At 40.1% G+C, this 19029-nt stretch overlaps 1 protein-coding gene across 1 annotated transcript in view; it reads right to left on the reverse strand.

Annotated features, from left to right (window-relative positions):
• Positions 1-19029, reverse strand: part of LOC6564645 — a 77244-nt gene that overhangs the window by 7409 nt on the left and 50806 nt on the right. Inside the window, exons 3-5 of the mRNA XM_032738373.2 lie at positions 6131-7128; positions 1860-2322; positions 1402-1724 (exon numbers count right to left, since the gene is read on the reverse strand). Coding sequence (XP_032594264.1) covers positions 1402-1724; positions 1860-2322; positions 6131-7085 — 1741 coding nt within the window. The 5' untranslated portion in view covers positions 7086-7128. The remainder of the gene's footprint in view (positions 1-1401; positions 1725-1859; positions 2323-6130; positions 7129-19029) is intronic.

A 19029-nucleotide genomic window follows, 5' to 3' on the forward strand; every position in this document is an offset into this window, starting at 1 on the left:
AATCGACAGAACACTTTTTATTCCAATTTGTTTATGCAATGTGTTGTTAAGATGGGAAATTCGATTAAAGACACTGCTATTAAAATAAATATAACAAATTAAATTGACATACAAATAACAAATTGATAATGTGTCCAACCTTCAGATTTGTTTCTGATTTCATGTATTCGATTTGGCATCGATTCAACAACTTGTTGGAAGTCAGGTGGTGGCATTTGGGACCATTCCTTAACGACAGCCTTTCGTAGCTGCTCAACTGTGTCAAACCTGCATAAACTCGACACAGGTTTCCGCACGTGTTCTCTATGGAATTCACGTCGGAGCATTATGCTATTGGAATAAGGCATTCAGGTTTGGTTGATGCTCCACAAAGTTCTCCAAAACTTTGTCCAACTGGTTTATATAACCCTTCAGGCGATGGCTGAGTGAAGCAGGACCACAGCTTCGAGTAGGGAAAAATATCTCAGACTTCTTGAAATCGTGCCAGTAATAATTTAATCCACTTGGACCATCGAAATTGAATTTGATCTCATCAGAAAATATTGCCACAGACAATGTGTTCTCTTGCAACATTTATTGTGGCATTTAGTGCATCTTTGACTTGATTTTCTTAAGAACTAATCGATCAATAACTGATAAAATTGATTGAACAAGATGTTTCGATACTTCTAGCCTTAAATCAATAAAACTTTTCGATACCGTTGCCCAGCACGTGTTAAATAATTTGTTGCGGTTTTTTTCTGTAGTTTTCTGTTAATTTGAACACATTGCCCACTGCTGATGTCGATCGAATGAATTTAATTGATATTTGCCTGTCTTTCATTCCATTAGCCTTGTAAGCAAGGATCTTGGCTATCCTCTCAAGCAAGCGTGTTTTTTACTTTTTCCCAATCAAAATTGGTTGTTTTCAACTAATCTGTTTCTATCTATAAAATACTAAATAAATATATATAGTTAACTATCCCATTCAAGTAAAATCCACATAACGCTATCTATATATCGCTATCTATACATACATATCTATATCGATATCAGTATCTATATATATATATATATCGAAGAGCTTCTCGCCACACTTCACACTTATCGGCTTATCGAAAATCGGCAGTTTTGTCCGACCAACTATCGTGAATTGAGGCGGCTTTTGTGTTGCTTAATCGAAAACTGAGTATGGGGTCACAAGCTCCATTGTGAATTTTATCTGAGAACAATAGCTCTGAAATTCAATGAAGTCAGGCAAATTTCCGTTTCGATTCGAATATAACAAACGGGGTCAGTTCGGCCCGCAGCCACTTTGCTCTATTTCTCGCATTCTCATTCGGATTCGGTGTCTCTGTGTGGCCTCTGGCTGTGGCACACATGTTTAGCTGGTCGACATAGTAGTAGGTCAGCGGCACTTACCAATTGTGGTCAAAACGGTCAGCGAATATAGAAACGCTTTGGCGAAATTCCACTCATGCGGCGGTCCTCCCACGCCGCCGCCGCCACCGCCCCCAAGACGATGATGATGAAAGTGTGTGTGCAGAAGCACAGCTTCCGTTGCCGGATTGTTGGATGCTGCCGCTGCAGCCGCACCGCCACCGCCAACTGCCCCACCATTAGCTGGACCACCAGCCAGCGAGTGTCCTCCAGTTGCATCGTCGTGTGATAATTGCAGCATAACATCCTCGTTCAGTCTCTTGATTAATTGGTCTTGAAACTTGGCAATTTCAAGTGCGGCTAATCTGTGCGTGTGTGTGCATATATGGTTAAACAAATAAGCAAAGACAGATAGACAGATAGAGAGATAAAGAGAGAGTGTGAGAGATAGAGAGAGAGAGAGAGAGAGAGAGAGAGTGAGAGAGAGAAAGCGAACTCACTTTGTCCAGTTCTCCTTGTAGAGTATGTTGAGGGATACGGTTATGTCCCAGATATTCTCAATGGTGCGCTGTCGTACATCATAAGTATCCGGAGATAAAGCAAACTGTGTCTGCCCCGCCTCTATTTCGGACTCATCCAATCCATAAACAAAGTCATTCGATGCTTGTCCATAGACGCCTCTCTCACGCCCCAAATCCTGCCCCTGGGCAACTGCAGCGGCCATCGTGTCATTGTCGGTGTGAGGTCCTTGCTGCTGCTGCTGCTGATGCTGCTGTTGTTGTTGTTGTTGGTGTTGTTGTGACTGCGTCTGTGGCGACCTATGCTGTTGATAGATGCCATTGCTATTCCCATTGCTGTGCATGCTGCCGGACATGGCCATGTTTCGCTTGGTGGATGCCAGTGTGTGCTGTTGATGCAACAGCGCCGAGTCCTCATTCTCGATGGTTAGGAATATGAAAGAGCCTGCGAACAGAGCAGCAAAGCACACAACAGCATTAAACTCCAGAGACTTAACAACAATAACAACAACAAGCCCAAAGTAAGAGTACTTTGGTCGAAAGTGCTCGACTAGCGGACCAACAAGTATTAACTGCCCAAAATAGAACCAATAAAACTCAAAAGTAGTCGCAAAAACATGAAATGTTCATTTTAGATGACATTTAAAATGGGTATCAAGCTATCAAAAATCCGAAATGAACTTCTTTTCTTGGTCTACTTGGTTTAAAGCACTTGGCTTTTATAGTTTCTAGATCTCGAGTCAGTATGTCAGCGAGCTTACATGAGCTGCTTTATTACAACATTTTAGTACAGGGTATTCGCCAAATAAGAGAAGGCAATCCCATTTGTTTAGTGACTCTTTGCAATCGCTTGGGGTTGTTGGTCCATTGCTCGTCTCAAACTGGCCAAGAGAGTTGTGCACAGCAATCGTCAACGGCAGTTGTGTTATGCTATCAACATTGTCAGGTGGACTGGCTTCGATGTGTTTGTAAAGTAGATCAAACTGCTGCAAACTATTAACTAGTTTGTTTTACTTCGTTGAAACTTGTAAATGTTTCAACGGATTTCACAAAGCTTTTTATACAATTTCATAAAAAAAAATGCAACTTTTTAAAAGTTGTTTGCACGGCTTCCAGCAAAACTAGAATTAAACATGTTTTGTTTTGCTTCGGTTTCCTATTTTAATTTTTTTTTTTTTTAACTTGCTTCTTTCATAACTTAGAAGAAGAAAACAATTTTTCTTCGTTTTCGTTTTTTTTTTTTTTACTTTATGTTTCGGTTGGTTTTTCTTAATTAACTTTGTGGTTTCATTCGCCTCACAACTTGATTAGTCAAACTTCTCCGATGGCTTTTTAATTACTTTCTTTCGCCTTTGTCCTTGCTTTGCTAATCTGCGCATCGATTCCCATTCTGATCGGCAACAATAATTGGTAGCCATTGCATAATTGTACAATGAACAAGCTTTTCAAATCTTTGACATGTTGGCCCCCAAAAGGCGATGGGTCAAATCGAGTTCGTTGACACGCTGGTTGCTCACTGTCAGTTGCCTGTTAAGCTCTTGCTGGTGCTGTTTGAGTTTTTGAGCTGATGTGTCCTTGTCAGTCATTTAATGTCTACGCTGATCAACTAATACACACACACCAGCACACACACATACACACACTGACAGGCACAAATACACTGAGGCAAACATGTGTCGCTGGAGCGGCATTTTGTCAAGTTTTGAAAAAGTTTTTCGGTTACATTCGCCGTAAGTTTAACTTTTTTGTTGTTGTTGTTGTTGTTGTTGGTTGAGCTTAGGGGCTGCAAATGATGTTATGGGGGAATGATGAGTCGATGTCGTCGGCAAAAGCCAACACATGTCAAAGTTAAAAATAATACATGAGTTGGTGTGGGGCTGTCCGGCTGCAGCGGGGGGCGGCAACAGCAGCAACAGCAGCACAAAAGGAGCAATTGTTGATGGTGCTATTGTTTGTATTGTTGTAGCTGTTCTTGTTCTTGTTATTGTTCTTGTTATTGTTGTGCTTGGCCAACTTGAAACTTTTGTTGAAGCCTCAAAATGCACGCAAAATGAGGCACATACACAGACAACACATGTGCATGTATTAAGACACATACATACATACATACATATATATATATATGGAATAAAAACATATACACAGGCAGCTGTCATGTGCGTGTGCTGACGTCACAAATTCACGCACCGGGGCCTAGAGAAAGTTAAATAATTGTTTGTGTCATTTGATGATTTCCTCTAACAAGGCAACACGGCTAACTTTTTGCGCAGCTGTCAAATACAGTCACACACACATACACGCACACACACACACACACTCACAAGGCATACATGGATATAAAATGTCCATGCGTGCTGGAGATGAGCCACAAAAAATGAGACAATCTACAATTTAATTATACAACACAAACTGTATCAGCCTTAAATTGACAACAGCTTTTCAGTTATTTAAATAAAACAAGTCAACTCCAGGCATCATTTTAGAATGCAACTAAAACTTTTTATTTTCTTAGCAATGCAAAAAAAATGTATTTATTTAGGCCTTGACTGAAGAGTCGATGAAAATTGTAAAAATCATTGGAAATTGTGTAAGATTCCAAATAATAATAATAAAATAAAAGTGACTAAGTAACTTAATTTTCAAATATTTTACTTTAATTTGGAGTTTTTTAAATGAAAATCGAAGCGATAATTGTAGAAAGAGGTTGAGCTGAATTTTCTTCCATGCAAATATTTAAATAATAACTTTCAACAATTTAAAGTTGCCAAGTATTTGAAAATATTGTAAATTATTTTGATGAACTGCGACTCGTGTTAGCAGAGTGATGTGTAACGGTTGTTGGGAGAGCATCTCTGATGCGTAGACGATGCTTTGATTTGTTTAAGCTTTAGAGTATTTGATGTGGCACATGTGTGTTGGCTTTTGCATACTGCCAATTTTGTCACATTTTATTTGGCAGCCTGTCACTTCCGTGGCCGTCGTGTTCGCACAGCCGTCTTTGGTTTCTAATGCGAGGAGGAGTACATGCCAGGCAACATGACAGCTGCAAAAGTGTATGCCACACTTACCAGCCGCAGAAGTTTTGGCCGTGTGGCAGTATTCGCGGCCGACGCCATTTTGTTGTTTCATTCGCATGCGGCTGACAAAATGATTAATTAAATTTATCACATTGCCGTGAACGGTAGCTGCTGTTGCCTAAACTGTTTTTATTTCAATTTTTTTGTTTTTTTGTTGTTGCTGTTAATTTAAACATAGAAACTGTGACAAGATACATTAGATATCTGTAGCCACAAATGTTTAAGCACGAGTTATCTGTAGCTGACACACAGCAGCCGCACACAGTCAGCGGCAAAGCAAATTAAATTCTTGAATGTAACAGCAAAGGAGAAACGCCGGAAAATGCTGCGTTAATTAGTCAACATGAGTGCGACCAACAAAAACAACAATAATGCGAACAAATGTTTGTTCAACTGATAGTTGCTATATATATATATATACATATATATGCCATCAATTAATCAAGCTAAGCTCCTCACAGATTTTAATGAGCACATTCAGTCGAAATGCTGGCGACACATTACAAGCAAGCTTAACTCACAACAAATAACTTTATTGTGTTTCTGCCACGCTTTCGTCGAGCTGAAAATCTATAAAGACTCTTGAATATTTTATTCAAATAAAAAGAGAATTTTCCTGACTTTTTTTTGACTTAATCATTAATCGTGAAAATATCATATTTATTTGTACCTTTTGCAAACACCTTTTAAGTTGAAATCTATTTATATTTATTCAGAGCTTTGTATTTAATACAGAATATATGTCCGCTTCATGCGACTTATACTACGCGATTCAAGCGACCAAAAGCGACTGACTCTTACTTCATGAAAATAGCTTAAGCATATCATCGAAGAAGGTCTTGATCATAAGGAACTTACAATTACCGTTGCTCGCAGGCAACAACAGATTAAGACTACAAAACGGGAATGCAAGACAAGCTGCGGTGTACATAGGCAAATACAGTTATTTCCAACAAAATCAAACTGTTTTAACAGAAAATAATATAGTAGTAAGATGACAATCAGCAAGATCTGAAGATGAGCTAAACCTGGCAGTTGGGATACGTACAGCATTTATTCATGAATCAGTTGAATTAAGTGAACTCTGGAAACCACAACAAATGTTGAACCATTTTCCATTTGAATAGCAACAGATTTGTGTTAAGGCTTAATGTGTTTTAAATTTGGAACACTTACCGAGCAAAGTGTAGGCCAGGAGCAGCATGCAGATGCCAAGGTTTGTGAGAAGGGCAGACCAGACGGTTTGGGCCGTTTGTTTGCGCTTCTTTGACTTGTTCGCAAAGCCTGGTGGCGTTTTGGCCTCCGAAGCATTTGGGCCGGAGCCAAAGCATGCACACCAGCCCTGGCGGCGCTGTCGCTGCTGTGACTGCGCTCCCGATCCAACGGATCCAGGTGGATCCTTGCCGTGTCGTGAGGATGTCGTGGTGCCCACCAGCTGTAATGGCAGCAGTTTTGCGTTGCTCTTCAGCGTGCCACAATTGCTGTTTATGGAACTGCTGGCACTGGTGCCCAGTAGCGGGGCTGGCGGTGGCAGCAGTTCGCTGATATAGCCAATGGTCGATGCTGTTGGGTATTTAAGTATGCCGGCTGGCTGCTGCTGCTGCTGCGGCGGCGCCACTGATGGTGGCTGCCGCTGTGTTGCCACTTCAATGTCCTCCAGCGTCGGCATCGGCAGCAGCTGCGTTGGCATCGGCGTTGTTGTCGCCATTGACATGGGCAAGAGCGATGTCGCCGGCGGCGCTGCTGTCGCTATTGGATTCGGTGTCGGAATCGGAGTCGGCGTTGTCATCGGTATGGCGAGGAGGGGGGAAGGCGTCGGCGTCGACATCGGGATCAATGGCGATGGCGAAGTCGATGTCGGCATCGTAATCGTCGACGTTTTGAACGTGCTGGTTAAAGGCGGCACGGGCAGCAAAAGCGGCAGCGCGGGCGTTCCTGTCACCCCTGTGGATATGCTGGATAGTACGCCAAAAGAACCGTAACTGCTGGTGGACGTAGTCGGTATGCCGCCATACCCCAGATTCCCGGTCGCCCCGTAGCTCTCCCTGTCCCCGCTGAACTCGCCGCATGTAGCTCTCTGCGAGGCAGGCGGCGGCCCAGATGGCATCTGCATTATTTGGTCCGAATTCATCTTGCATTTGGGTTGCTGGTGTTTGCTCCTGGCGTTCGGTTAGCTGCAAAATAATTGTTGAACAACGAAACGATGTTTTAGATTAAAGATTGCAAGTAGTCTAAAGTCAAAAATAATTCACGTAGGATCTTAGTATTTATGAAATGCACTCAATACAATTAAGACACATTCCTCTAGCAATGTTTTTGGTTGAGCAACTCAAATAATTCTGCAAAGTTTGAATCCTTGAGTGAAAAATGGATGTTAGTTTCCACCTGACAGGAACTCTATTATTTGTTTATGTTGTCGAGACTTATAAACTAATTAAATAATCTCAATAGTATTAAGAAGTTGAGTCAATTAATTCGAAGTTGAATTAATAAACAATCAGAAATTTGTCAAGTTATAATTTGAAATGCTTTTAAAGCTTGAGGTGAGTTGACTCCAAATGTGTGTGTGTCTCATTTCAACTTTTTCTGGTCTTTCTTATTTTTATTTATTGATTTTTACGATCTTATTCAAAAGTAATACAAATATTATGGAAAAAGCAAAAGCAGATCAATCAAATGTGCTTTTCCCATTCAGTATAATTTGTAGCTTAAGTTTCTTCATTTGCTATCTTTATCTACTTGCCATTGGCCCCATTCCAAATGTTTATTTAATTTCACTTTTTTTTTTATATTGTGTTACTCCCTTTGGCACCTGCTAGAGCAGTTTTCTTGTTTGCTCGTTATTCTCCCAGTCTCTCAATTTCCACTATCTTTTTCTGTTTATGTTTTTATTTGTTTTGTTGTTGTTGCTGTTGCTGTTGCTGTTGCAGTTGGTGTTGCCTTGCTGCAAGTCGTAAACCTTTTCAAATGAAAAGACACTCAAGTCCATGCTGTCAGCCCTGTGGCAGTATTCACACCTGACCACGCCCCAAGATGGGCGCCTCAAACGCTCACCTTGGACCTGCATACGAAATGTGCAACACATTTGTGCGCTTGAATGGAATTATTGCGATTGTCGCACTTGTTGTTGCAAGTTGATACTTGACGGGCTTTTGACCGCCTTTGCCGACGCGACAGCACAATCCTGCCCATTGTTTTGGTAGGGATGATTGGACGGGGTAGAGTGATGGGGTTTGGTGATGGGGTTGCATCTTAAAATATGCAAGGCACACTTTAGCAACTCAGTGGCAGCTGCCGCTCACAGGCATTCTTAATTGCCATCGCCCCCAACTCTGCAGTTGCCCCTTAAGAATTTTACCTGCGATTTACTTGCTTCATTTGCATATTTCTTTCTGCGCTTTTGCCATTTTTCTTTTTTCTCTTGAATCGGTTAAGGTATTTTTTTTTTAATGTATTTTCTAGCTGGCGGCTAATCAGCAGCCTCAATTCTTGTCTTATTCTTCAGCAGATTTTTTTGCTCTAATTGCCTGCTATTGGTTTGTTTCTGGGCATGTCTATTCGAATGAAAACTAAACAATTTCCACACTCATATGGATTTCAATCAGTTGACAAACGCACAAGCAGCGCAGAGAGAGAGAGAGAGAGAGAGAGAGAGTGGGAGAGAGACAGGGAGGGACAGAGATGAAGCGAGAAAGGCGGATGGTTGTACGTATTCCTTTATTGATTCGGTTCCGGGACAGAGGAATTGCTGCAGACACAAATTAAGCCGCTTAGGCAATATCGACCTTCTGGAATCTTTAGCCATCCTCTCGATTTAGTTGGCAATTGCCAAAGTGATTAATTTCAAGTTAATTACAATTTAATGAAAATCATTCAATTGTGCAATAATAATGAAAATGTCTGCACCGTTTGGGGCAAAACCATAAAGTGGCCAACACCAGCTTCTTCTCCACACAGCTCAGCACGTGGGCGTGTCTCTCTCTCTCTCTCTCTCTCTCTCTCTCTTTCTCTGCTTCAATGTCTCTTAATTACACTCAGTAATCTCAATTGAAATTCAAAGGGCGCAATCGAAAACAAACACACACACAATCCGCACGCCCACTTACACACGTGCTATTGCGTTGGCTACGTGTTTGCAATAAGCCGATGATATTAGTTGATTTTGGTAAATGGTCCTCAAATATTCGATTAATCAGGGAAGTAATTCACAACTATAATCAACTATATTTTACACAGAAAATCTGCTTATTTGATTTATACTTGGACTTGCCAATCTGGACCATCGCTCACCGACACCACTTGAGACAAAACTGGTTGACTGGTTGATCAATTTTGATTGAGCGACTAAATCTAAATATTTTCTCCTTAACAATTTTGGGACGAGAGAATAATACACTCAACAGTTAGTAAGTATTTAAATGAACTTTTAAGCAATATGAAAATGTGCTATCATCATTTCCCTCTCTCTTTCTCTCTTTCTCTGTCTCTGTCTAAGTCTAAGTTGCCTTGACCCAAGGAAGCTGGTTGGCCTTATTCCGTATTTTTATTCCGTTTTTATACGTCTTTTTTGCAAGGACCAACCAATTAAGAAACTCGTCAAATACTGCAACAGCGTCGCAGCAAATTCTCCTATTTTTCTTGTCTTGTTTTGGTTTTTGCTTTGCTTTTTTCTCGTTTTTCCTCGTTTTTTTTTTTTTTTTTTGGATTTTGCTTTAACGCAAGTGCGCTTATTGGCTCAGTTCGAGTGAGCGACGAGCTCACTTCCACTAGACCCGTCAATCTGCCTCTCTGACTGTCTATATGTCTATATGTGTGTATCTCTGCATATCTGGTGGCTTTCATCCATCTCAATTTACTGCGTAAGGCTTTTGTCAACGGCAAGAAAATTGATGTCAAAAATTGCAGCAACTGAGAGGAGAGCGAAATACAAAAACAAAAAACGAGATGTCAGCAATGGGTAGCTGGGTCTGTAAACGGGACTGTAACCGGCCTTTTAACTGCTGTAACTGCCTTTGGCCCAAAATAACAACCAGAAATAATAGCTATCTTTGGCACGTCGAAAATGACATACCCTCAATATTTATTATTTGCTTAAGCAAGTAAAAACGAGTAAGTCGAACGTTAACCGACTGCCTAATACTCTGTAAATGTTCGATTCTTAGCAATTTACTGACTCCAGCCTTAAAACTTTGTAAGATATTTGCATGACTGACAAAACTGTTGGCCAATGTTGGATGGAAGTTAGCCTTCATTTAAATTCAACAACTCTTCGTATTTTATGGGATCAGAGAAGAATAAGTCAGATACTTTATCAAATACCCAGTGCAAGGGTATTTAAAGTGAGCATCGGATTTATGCCCTTTGGGTCACAGCTGCGTTTGTCTCCCAGGGCGCGTAGCACTTTTGTTGATAACCAACCAGCGACGGCCATTGGCGCATGTTTGGTTGGCCTGACTGGGGATGTGCAGTGTGTGTGCAAACATAAACAACAGTTATGCTCGAACAACGGCCAAAGTTGCATTTCCGTTGTAAACATTTTCCTCACGGAAATGCGTTCGACGTGTGTTTGAAATATTGGCCCAAAGTCTCTGCGGCTCTACGGCTCTGCGGTTGCCGCCTCCATTTCTATCCATCTCTCTCTCTCTCTCTCTCTCTTTGCCTGTCTCTGTCTTGTGTGTTGAGTTGGGTGTGCCTGGCTAGCTTTGACTACATACCGCTCTTGAACGCGTAATCATTTCAACGCCAAGCGTTTCGGTACGGCATGCCACGCCCCCGTTCCGCCCAGTCGACATCCGTTCATTTCAGCTCATTTGAGCGAGCAAGGCTCGTTGTGCCTAATGCGCAGACCGAGGCATGGCCAATGATTTTTTTTTATCTTCGCAAGCGAAACTGTTGCGTTCGACTATGGCGCAAACACCAATTAAAGATTGCAGCTTTGTTGTTGTTATTGTTGTTGTTGTTGTTGTTGCCACTATCGGGCCAAATGCACTTTAAAACTTTCGGTTCATTTCGATTCGATGTGCATTCAATTCACCACTTCTTTTGAATGGCCACTCAATGGCAACAATTTTGGTTGCACGGCGGACACGTGAACACGGACGGCATGTGGCATGTGACAAGCAGTTTTGGGGCATTTTTTTGTTTAAGAATTGTTGTTTTTGCTCTTCAATGTACATCGCCATTTATTCAAGTGTATCATACAAGAAAAATACGAATTGAAATTGAAACATTCACTTGTTTTTTAGTCATTACTTGAACATGTGATGGCTTTTGTTTTGCATACGATTGAAATGCATTTTGGCTCGGACTGTGTGAATCAATCAACAAATCATTTTCAGCCACAAACAAACATACATACAAACATATATATAATATTTTTTTTTTATTGTGTGCTGCTTGGCCATTGTCAATGCTTTGTGCATGCGATGCCAGCTCATAATTATTGTTATTGTGATCATTTGGGGCTGCAAATTTGCAGCTGTCATTAAATGTCATTTTTATTGGTCATGCAAATGTTTCGCATTGCTTTTTCTTTTAATGCATTCATTGTATATATGTGGGCGTGGCACTGACTGATCATTGGACCCAACGTTGCGCCGCGTTTACGAGCGGCTCATTTGAGCAGCGCTCGCGGCATTAAAATCGCATAAATGCTGCGCGTCGTTAACTCGCTGAAAGCAGTAGCTAAAACAAAAATACAAACAACAACAGCAACAACAACAACAACAAACATTTGGTGCACGGAGTGGTTGGTTGGTAGGTGTACGCTGCCAGGCGACGAAAATATTTGCTTAATGAAATTGTATGTGCGCGAGAATTTTTGTGTGAATGAAATTAATTTCAAACATGGCCCAACGCCCACAACACTGCCGCTCTACAATGTTGCACAAGGGTAGGAGGCGGGTAGGTGTGTATGTGTGTGTGTGTGTGTGTGTGTGTAAAGGGGCGTCTTTGTCATTGGGCGACGGCAACGAGTGTATTTCATTAAGATTAAGATGTCGAGCTTATGAAATGAAATGCTCTCCTTTGCTGTGTCTGCTGCTGGTTGCTATGCTCCAGCGTCTACTTGTTTTCAGCCCATTTCCTTATTGTGTTTTCTCTCAGTTTTTGGCTTTTATGGCGCATTTTTGTTTATATGGTTTATATGGCATTTATGTGCTTATTCTTTGAGTGTTTGTTTGGTTTTATTTTTATGATTAGCTGCATATTTAAATGCCTTACACTTGCCTTCTGCTCCGACTCTGTCTCATTTTTGTATCCTTGCGTGTCCTTCTCCCATCTCTATCGCACTCTCACGCAAACTCTATCACCCTCTCTCTCCACCTCCCTCTCTCTCTCTCTCTCTGTCTCTTTTGCGACCACTCCCACTCTGTGTGCTTATATAAGCCAAGGCTTATGAATTAGTAAATGATGCGATAGACGGCGCACGTTTATTTGAATGGTTTTAGATGATTCCAGTTATTATGGCAAGTCTGCATAATCTTCAGACGTTTGAGAGTCTGAAGATGGCACACAAATCTGTTTGTTTGATATTGTGCCTTTATTCAAGTACTATTTATCATAATTTTTCATTATTTATGTGTATTATCCGACAACTTTTTCAATTGCCAATTAGAAAAATGATTAAGAAACATTTACATATGGATGATATATGTACATATGTTTTTTATAGTTGCTATGACACATTTATAAATAGTACTATAGTATTGCTATTTTTTTGAATATATATACGAAACGTAGGCAACAATATGTATTTTGTGAATGAGTCTGACTGAATGGCAACGTTGTACAATTGAAATTGATTACAATTCATTGGTCGCGAAATGTCAATTAATTGGATTTACCATAATTCAATTGCAAGTTGGAAATAAATTTAATGAAATGCGCTGAATGTTCATCAAATTAAGCGAGACAGGATGCGGAGAGAGGGAGGCGAGGTAAGCAGTGAGCGAAAGGAGGTGGCCAAGTACAAAGCAATTGAGTGCCTGAGGCCTGCGGCTGCGGCTGCGGCGCCGTCACAGGATAATCAAACACCTCAGTTTTGGTGGCGTTAAATAAGCAAGCATCCTCGCAACGCTGTTGATGTTGTTGTTGTTGTTGTTCTTGTTGTTGTTGTTTGCGTGTTGCCTCAGCTGTTGCTGTTGCCTTTTCTGACTGTGGGCGCTTCTATTATTATATACCCTGATTTGGCTGGTTGCGCAAATAAACTTGTTCTATTGTGTTTGCTTTAAGCGTTCTCTGCGCAAATTTGATTTCGCAAAACTGCAGCTTCCAACTTGGCAGCAGCTGCTCACTTTTTGGCTATGTTGGTCTGTGTGTGTGTGTATATGGGGGGCTTGCTAGTTCTCTGTGCTCCTACTAAATGCAGCTGGGGAAATGCCGGAAGTAAAAATTACTTTTTAAATTAGTTGCTCACATACGCACGCATACACACATACTAGGCTCAATGTGTGTGTGTGTGTGTGTAGAGGTGGTAAGCTTTTGCCGCGAGGTGTTTAATTTAGCCAGCATGTGTGCAAGTGTTGCAAAGTGGCAAAAGTTGCAGCGAGTTCTCTCTCACTCTCTCTCCCTCTCTATTTGCAGCCCTGTCCATTATTGTGTGTTGGGGCCAACTAAAAAAATGTACAAGTATAAATGCTCTAGTGGAGATAGCTCGACTAGAAGATACCCTGTCAACACATCTTACATATTAAAATCTATTGGCAAAACAGAAATTGTGTATGCAGATATGTTGAATGCATATGAGTTATATATAGATTTATATAGATCGACTCGGCTGGTGTTGCTGATTAAGAAAATGTATTTACTTTCCTCTGTTTGTTACATACTTTTACAAAATCGCATTATCCCTTTTTGGCCATTTTCAATGGGTTCAGAGTAAAGTAAAAACACTACCCGTTTCTATTGTTGCAACACACAAAGCTCACAAGCCGAATTGAAAGTTAGCATAGCACGAAAAGTTACTGTGCATTTTGTACTTTTTTTTATTTTTAAATGGAGAGATAAATGTGTTTATAATTGTATTTTGTTAAAGTTGTTGAAGTCAGTTTCTGTCAGGCTGCTGTTAATGTTAACGTTATCTAATTGCACTATTAAAGCAATTTATTCTTCTTCTTTTTTTTTTATTTGTACTTTAGCAGCTTTATGTGCTTTAGCAGCTGAAATTTAGCATTCGCTAAGCTCCTAGTTCTATTCGATTTTGTTAAAATGTTATGTAAAACATTTGTAAACATTTATTTTATTTTTTATTATTTATTATTATTAATTAATTATTTTCAAAAGTGATTTTAAAAGTTGTTTATTATAACTTGGGGTTTATATTTATTCAGAGTTTTGTATTTAATACAGAATATATGTCCGCTTCATGCGACTTATACTACGCGATTCAAGCGAGCAAAAGCGACTGACTTTTACTTCATGAAAATAGCTTAAAGAAGGTCTTGATCATAAGGAACTTACAATTACCGTTGCTCGCAGGCAACAACAGATTAAGACTACAAAACGGGAATACAAGACAAGCTGCGGTGTACATAGACAAATACAGTTATTTCCAACATTGTTGATAACTGTTTACATTTTATAGTTGTCATAAGGGCGTTCAATAAAACTGAATAGAATCGAATATAATGTCAGGTGATGGTCGTGTAATTGTTATTTTAATCGGACAAAGGATAATTGTATGCTATAGACGATTGTTTCGCATCAATATTATTCAGTTAATTATGCAATGGGTTGAATAAATTTCAGTTTGTTCACTTGCAATGATTCCGTGCACGATAAGTGTAATTAAAGTTGGTTTATTGATTTTTTAACCAATCAGCCACAGAATAGAGCCACTTCAATTTTGCTCCAAGTGCTGCTCTCCTTAATGGCCCACTGCTTTTCAGTGCATCTTTGCGTATGTTTGTATGTTGTATGTTGTATGTTAGATCGCTTCGGTTACTTCGTTGCGAGTCGAGGCAAAAGTGTTGCTAATGTTGACACGCCCACAGCTGATGTAGTAGTTCAATTGCTGCTGTCGAGTGTCGGGTCTGTCTGAGTGCCAGGACCACAATTACTTCCGTATTAATGTGCATGTCAAGCCTTGGCTATTGCATTTGCTGAGAATTTCTTTCCTCTCTTGACTTGGGTTTATTGCATCGAATGCTTTTAGCATTATAATTAAATTAAATGTTGATTGAACTTATGACTATCATGACTCCTCATTAGCGCATTAGCGGACCTGACCTAGCTGTTAAGCTTAATCACAAAACTCTTGGCAAAAGAATTGGAATTCTACTTTGCCGTTGCCTGTGTTTTTTCTCCTCTTGATGCTATCAAGTGCTGTTTGAAATTTATGGCAAGTGCCATAAATTGCAAATCAAAGTGCAAAATGCAGTTCAGGTCCCTATCGGGTGCGACCCCCAATGCGAAGCAGTCGCTGCTCAACCAAACTGTCGATGTGTGCGACAAACACACGGCTTATGTAGCCGTAGCAAATGTACAACACAGCAAAAAATGGGCATAAAGCAGTCAGCTCGTAAAAACGACAAAACAACAGGCAAGTGGGCCAATATGCCAGATTGAAAGGTCATTTTACCATACTTCATGGAAAAAGGCCAAGTATAAATTTTGTAGCTGCCAATGAATGATTGACTTGGCAATACCCTATAGTTATTTGATGAGTAGAACGATAGCAGCAGTTACCTTTTGATATAATATCATATATTTCTGTTGCTCATACATTTACTATAAACTATCTCATACCCTGTAAAAGCTATTAAATTCTTAAATAAAAATATGGCTAATAAAGCCCATTATTAATAAATTGTTTTATGCTGTTGCATTATTGCAATTATTTTACTTTACCTACCCCAAATCGATCTTTACAATTGCTTTGGTAAAAGCAAAGCTGTCATTTTTGTCTTAGTGTTTTTTATGAATCTCACAGATACATTTAAGTTAAGAGCCAAATAGTTATCGCTATGTCGGCCACTCTCGATTTACTATGAAATTCATAGTTGGTCGTAGCATTTAGTAATGGATTAAAGATTCTAGTTAGATGTAAACATGTACATTTATTTGCCATTAAATGACCTGATTTTAAAGTCACTATTCGCACATTTTCAAATATGTTAATGTGAATGTAATTTCAAACTTTTATTTTACTTATGGTCCTGTTCGTTTTGGTCGGCAATACTTTTTTAATTTACTTATGATGTTAGTCCAGCCCTGAGAAACGAGGCGAACGCCATTGGAAAAGGAAAATGCTATGACGCTGCACTTTCCTTGCCACTGCTGACACGTTAGCGATGGCAACTTGGCCACTCACTGGAATTAGTGGCAACGAGGCATGCAGGCAGACGGGCGTCAGGCGGTCGGGCGGTCAGGCGGTCGGGCGGGTGGTGGTCTAGGCTCACTATTCCCTTAAGCCAACAGTTGAGCCAAAAACTCAACGCCCTGCTAGCGGCTGCTCTAATGAATTTGCATTTTTTATAAATCCCCATTGATGTGCTCCACTTTTTTGGTTGCTTGCCGGCCAACTGTCAAGCGATTGCACATTTTTTATATACAGAATGTTGCCATTTTTTTCTACTGTTCCTTCTTGTTGTTGCGACATTGGCATGTCCACAGCACTGTCGAGAGTGTAAGCGGATACGGAAGTGGACAGGCGACAATGGCACAAGTGAAGAATTGATAGAAACGCTTGTTGCATTTGACTATGCTTATTTATGTGCTTTTCTTTTTTCTTTTTTCTTTTTTGTTCTGTTTATTAACTAGGGAAATATTTGGTTATTATTGTTGATAGATAATCTGCGTGATATTTGCGATAAATATATATATATTATATGTGGTTGATCATCACAATCATTGACTTTGCTGTTGTGCTTTAAAATTTGGGTTTCAACTGTCTTGTGTTGGCCTATTTCACGCTTTATTCTGCTCAGCTCAGTCAAATTTGGAGCTGTCAGGGCCAATTTGTTAACCATGCACCACTTTGGCCATAAACAAAGGCCAGGGCCACAACAACAGCAACAACAATAGCAGCAGCAGCAGCAGCAACAACAGTCGAGCCATTAACATGTTGCTCTGGCAATTATGGCGCGATGCTTGTCGACCAAAGCACACACAAGTCAACACACACACACACACACACACACACAAATGCAACCATACACACATACACACTCAGGAACATACACACACACACACACTCAGTTACACTCACACAGCTTGCGTTATAAATTATTGGCATGCCGAGCGCTTCTCATGAATACCAGCTGCAAAATCCATGGCATTCCCATTGGCTGTTCCGGTCTGGGCAGCAGCAGGTTCGGGACCACGTCGACGTCCAGGTTCAAGACCAGCTCTCCTCTGGTAGGCAGTGGAGTTCATTTGCATGTTTGCCCTGGTTTATTAAACATCAACCTACCAACTAACGATGAAAAAAAATGGAAACAAAAAAATTGCTATCTTATGCATTCCTAAATTTCAATCTATTTTTCGTATGGCTGCTATATGATACAGTAGCTGCGGCTGTTATTACTCTCAACTAGTGAGCTATGGGAACTATGAAAGAGTTCTCCGATTCTGCTAAATCTGATATATATGGTATCTGAAACAAAAATGGCTTAATAACCGAAAGACTACTAATCAGCGAAACAGATGGATGGACAGACGGATAGATAAATATAATTTTTGTGGTCGGAAACGTTTCCTTTAAAATGAATGTGACACACGGACAAATTCAAATAACCTTTTGCAAAATCTGCAGCATAGCAAACGAAAATTGCAAACATATTCAATAGTGCTGTGTGGTGGGAGGAGGGGCACGGAGTGTAGTATTGCAATTTGACAGCTTCTGCCAAGCCAGGCAAAAGTTTGCCAAAGTTAATTATATGCATTGCATCACATTTCCGGTCCCACTGGCGTCATTAGTCGCTACCAGAAGGAGACAGACACTGTAATAGAGATAAGCAGAGAGATTAAGCGAGTGAGGGACAGAGACTGAGACTGAGACTGAGACTGAGACTGAGACTGAGAGAGAGAGAGAGAGAGAGAGAGAGAGAGAGAGAGAGAGAGATTAAGTCTTGAACGGTTAATAGAAAGGGGTTTCCTGGCCACGCATCGATCATTGCCATTTCTATTATTTTGTAGTATGCCATTCCATTCCATTCCATTCCATTCCATACCATTCCGCTCCGTGTTGAATGGACAACATTGGCGCTTAGCGGCATTAACTACAAGTCATTATTATCGTCTGGGGCATTCAGACCTCTCAAGTAACAAAATGAAAGAGCTTCAACTATACTCAAAGGCATCAACCTCCTCCAATTCCAATTCCAATTCCAATTTGGTATTTTGGATTTGGGACAGGCGATAATACGAATCCGCATATCCGACGGCTGCACTCATGTGTGATTGTTTCTGACTAAGTTGGGGTGCACATTACACATTCATACACACAACAGTCGTTCACATGTGTGTTTCTTATAGCGCTGTTCACTTATTTAGCTACATTTTTCAGCTTTTTTTTTTGTATGCGGCCTACCAGCGCTGCTTGGCTATAATATAACTTTAAGTTTATGCAATCTGTTTCTGCCGCCTAAGAAATAAATAGGCGCAATAAACCTATTAATAAAAAATAATGCAAATATTTTATCTACAATAAATTGTTGGCATAAAAGATTGAACAACATTTAAAAACATTTTGTAAAGTTTTTAAAGTTTTTTTCGCTACACAATTTACATAAATAAAGTTGTATTTTTTGTTGTTGTGTAGTTAAAGGATGCCTTAATATGATGTGAAAGGCCTGTCTGCCAATATATTTGCTGTAATCCAATAGATTTAGAGAATGCCGTGCGTTATGTGCTTGGTGTTATTAAACTAATCCGCATTGTAAGTAGAAATTGAGATATGCTCACTCAGAGGTCGCCAACTCTCTGATTGTGTGCGACATGAACCTCTGGGGAAATTAAAGATACATTAAATGCCGCAGGCAAGCGTAGCGTGCACATGCGAATGTGTGCGTATATATATATATATAAATATATATATATACTTATATACTTATATATATATATATATAAATATA

The sequence above is a fragment of the Drosophila grimshawi genome, unplaced genomic scaffold (genome assembly GCF_018153295.1).
Source record: "Drosophila grimshawi isolate 15287-2541.00 unplaced genomic scaffold, ASM1815329v1 contig_848, whole genome shotgun sequence".
NCBI lineage: Eukaryota > Metazoa > Arthropoda > Insecta > Diptera > Drosophilidae > Drosophila > Drosophila grimshawi.